General features: G+C 39.5%; 1 protein-coding gene across 1 annotated transcript in view; it reads left to right on the forward strand.

Moving 5' to 3' along the window:
- The window catches only part of LOC107728064 (uncharacterized), a 31,741-nt gene extending 29,632 nt beyond the window's left edge, over window positions 1-2,109 (forward strand). The window contains exon 19 of the mRNA XM_016538125.1: window positions 964-2,109. Within this exon, the coding sequence (XP_016393611.1) occupies window positions 964-1,583 (620 nt within the window). The 3' untranslated portion in view covers window positions 1,584-2,109. The remainder of the gene's footprint in view (window positions 1-963) is intronic.
- Window positions 2,110-4,124: the final 2,015 nt, after the last annotated feature.

Here is a 4,124-nt window from a genome sequence, read left to right on the forward strand (position 1 = left end):
GAAACGATACGCCTATTTCAGTAGTTCTGTATTTTGAACGCTCTATAGAAAATATAAACATCTATTATTTATCATACTTTCAGGTTGTGATTCAGTGGAGCAGCTGGTCTAAATAAACTGTACTGAGCCATCTTTCAAGAGCAAGTGTATTGTGAATCCCGCGTTGAACTCCCCGAGATTAGAGAAGCAGTCGTCAGTAGAATGACGTGTTTGTGGGCGGGGTCAAGTTGTTCGCGGCCGGCCAACGTAGAACATAGGCGCGCATTATGCAAATGTGTTACCCCATGACGTGTAGCCGTCACGGAAGTGGGATTCGAATTACTAATGACTCGTTTCAGCTGTTCAGAGTCAATTCTTTATTTTGGGAGAAAATAACTTTATTTATCGTGCACTTTTACATTTATGTTTACATTCACATACAGCTACATTAGACACTGAATGAAAGGCAATATTGGAAATGGCATAATAGGGGCACTTTAAAGTTGTGGTTTGGTGATTTCGATCCCTAGGTTTATGCAGCTGTAGCAAAAGTAGCATTATGGAAAAAATAATTGCTATTCTAAAATAACTCATGCTAAATCAATTTTTACACCACTAGATTTCTGTTGAAAATAAATTGGGATTTACCTCTGATTTAGAGTGTAGTTTGGGGCATCAGCTTCAACAGACCATCTCAAGTCAACTCAACGCCAGTCGCTTCCAGTGTAGACATGCGTTCGCGCACATTAATATATGCAGATCAGATGGTAGATGAGATAAATCTTACTTTAAATCCATTTTATTCCTCGTCAACTCGTTTTTCCCAAATTAGATGAGGCTGGTCAGGATTAGGATCAGGTCTTCTGTTATAAACATCACTTGGTAGGTCCTGAAATGATGTTAGATTATGGACGATCAAAGACTTTTTCATGTGGCCAAGCCTGTTGAGGTTAATGTACACCCTATATTGTAACATATTTACAGGTAAAAGTACCCCCGATGAGATAAAGAATGTGTGGATATTTGGCCACTCACTTGTGTTTTGGGCTGAGAAGAGGGCTACCTCCCCTGAGTATGGAGTGCAGTTGGGCATGCACCCAGACTCGGTGCGCATCTGGTGGAAGGGCGTGCAGGGCATGACGTGGCAACAGCTTGTACCTTTGCTGCTCCAGCGTAAAGACAACTGGCCCAAACCTGATGTACTTATAATCCACTTGGGTGGAAATGACATAAGCACAACTGCTCCAGAGGCCTTTATTGAGACTGTGAAGAAAGACATGTCCTCACTGAAGAGCATATTCCCCAAATGCCTGTTGGTGTGGTCCAGCATCCTTTCACGGCAGTCCTGGAGGGGTACAGAAGCCAGCAAAGAAATGGACATTATCCGCATGGCCATTAATAAGAGCATATGTACAATTATGACAGAACTTGGTGGCTCTGCTTTGAGACACGGCAACATAACGCCCAGTTCGGGACTCTACAGGCCAGATGGGATTCACCTCTCTGGGAATGGTATCGATATCTTCAATCTGAACCTGCAGGCTTTTCTGGAGAAATGGGAGCGTAAGACTAATAAGACAGAGACATCTGACCCATCAGTTTGAGATGAGGAAATTCCTGTAACGGTCATTTGTTTTGTTCAGCTAATGCGGATGTCAGCTTGTACAGTGTCATTACGTTCTTGTATATCCTTTGTTGTCATTTTGTTACTTCAGAATTGATTGTTATACAACCTGTGTAGAATTAAAGCAGATTTGTTTTCTATACATGCGTATTTTGGAAGAATGTGTTAGATTTTAGGATTTACTTGTTCTGTTTTATTCATTCAGTTTAATGACAAAAACAAGAAAATTGAAATTATTCCATTTTAATACGGAATAAACTTTTCTTTATATTTGAGATCTCGTGTATGATATAAAGAATGTTCTCCACACCTCCACTTGCATGTTTTTAAGTGTGTTTTCATCAGGAAGCATAAGCCCCATTGAATGCTTTTTTTCTATCATTAAATCTGATCCACAAATCAGCACAGGAAATGGCAAAAAGTTCAGTCAGTCTGGGTTGGTTAGTAACATATGCCTTGTCCAAATACCCACACTTGCGGTCTTTGCACTTGACCACTTCTATGACGTATTTCCTGTATTTGGTTCAAGTGAGCATGAAGACCATAAGTGTGTGTCGAACTTTTCAGTACCTGATGGGACACACTCATAGTGTTGTAAAAATGCAAGTGTTTACAGAGTTTTATTTTCAATACTTTGCATTTTTAAATCAACTTCTAAATGTCTGTTCAGTAGTCACTAAAACAGATGACACAATTTAATTTCTGGTGCTTCAAATTAAGTGATAAAAAGCAGTTCCAAATGTTGTACAAAATAAATATACTAATCTTTGCAGCAATAAAACGTGTAGCACTTTGTTTTACTACCAAATTATATGTACTATCTTATTATTGATCATATTTATCTTACATTGGAAAGGTTTCCGTGACCTCTCTCGCGATCTTGGCAAAAAGTCTCACGATTTATTTCCAGAATGCATGATGGGATACACTAAGCCTAATACACTAAGATAGTGTGGATTTAGTGGGTGTTAAGGGCACTGCGCTTTGGCGTTTTTAAGACCTGGGACAGTCTTGCGCACTTCCTGTCGAGCACACGCGCTCTCAGGTGGCCAAGACCTCAAGTGGGGGTATTTGGACAAGGGGAGGGTCTCTCAATAGTGCCAGTGACTTCTAATTCTTTAGATCAGTGAAATCCAAACAGAATATGTGTACCACAGGGAATACTTGGGAAGATTATGATTTTGTTTTTATTAGTTGTATTGTCGTGTAAAAATCTGAACCAATGACCGATTTTGCTTGTAGTTGATCTGTCATTCTTGTTGTGCTTCTATGGTATTTACATTCCACCATAAAGAGTGTAAATGCTTATAAAAGATAAATAATACTTTTTAGAAGAAATTGCCGGGAGTCTGCTTAGTCATGGAAACAAAGCGACTTCATAAACAAAACAAAAAGATGCACCCATATTTATACTTTGCAGAATATATAAAAATAACATGGGTTACGTGTTTTTTTTGTTTTTTTTTTACATAACAGGCTCTAGGCAGATAATTTCCCGTTATTAATCACTTCCCAAAAGACTAGACTGCTTAAAGGGATAGTTCAATCAAAAATGAAAATTCTGTCATTAATTCCTCACCCTCATGTCGTTCCAAACCCGTGAGACCTTCGTTCATCTTCAGAACACAAATTAAGATATTTTTGATGAAATGACCCTGCATTACAGCAACACAACTGACACGTTCAAGGCTTAGAAAGGTAGTAAGGTCATCATTAAAATAGTCCATGTGACATCAGTGGTTCAACCGTAATTTTATGAAGCTACGAGAATACTTTTTGTGTGCAAAGAAAGCAAAAATAATGACTTTATTCAAAAATTTCTTTTCTTCCGTGTCAGTCTCCGCCGCCATTCAGGAGAGTATCACGCATGCGTGTGATGCTGCTGACGCAGGAGCCAGCATTCTGCTGCTGTGACTTGTTTACAAGCAGAAGACAACACACGCTGGACATAAAACAGTTTTCGTAAACGTGTGAAGATTTCGGCAGAGAGGATGGCTTGCAATTTTTTGCCCAGCCTTACTTACAGACGATGAACAAAGAGAGATGGACATATGTCAGATCGCAGGATCCTGCGTCAACAGCATCACACGCATGCGTCGTGGTACTCTCATGAATGCGCAGTCTAAAGGGGTCATATGATGCGATTTCAAACTTTCCTTTCTCTTTGGAGTGTTACAAGCTGTTCGTGAATAGATAAGATCCCTAAAGTTGCAAAGACTAAAGTCTCAAACCCAAAGAGATATTCTTTATAAAAGTTAAGACTGGTCCATGCCCTCCTAAAACACCTCGTTTAAACACGCCCCCACATATCTACGTCACTATGTGAGAAGATTTGCATAACGCCGCCCAAATGTTCACGCAAAAAAAGAAGGCTTAACTTTATTGTTGCTGCCACCATGTTGTGAAGACACTGTGTGTTTAGTTGCAAAAGCGAAAATACTTTGTTTGGTCTTCCAAAAGAGGACACGACTAGAAATCAGTGGTTAAGTTGTATTTACAACACTGTTCCAGAACAGTTCAA

This window comes from Sinocyclocheilus rhinocerous, unplaced genomic scaffold (genome assembly GCF_001515625.1).
Source record: "Sinocyclocheilus rhinocerous isolate Xijiao unplaced genomic scaffold, SAMN03320098_v1.1 scaffold907, whole genome shotgun sequence".
In the NCBI taxonomy this organism is placed as follows: Eukaryota; Metazoa; Chordata; class Actinopteri; order Cypriniformes; family Cyprinidae; genus Sinocyclocheilus; species Sinocyclocheilus rhinocerous.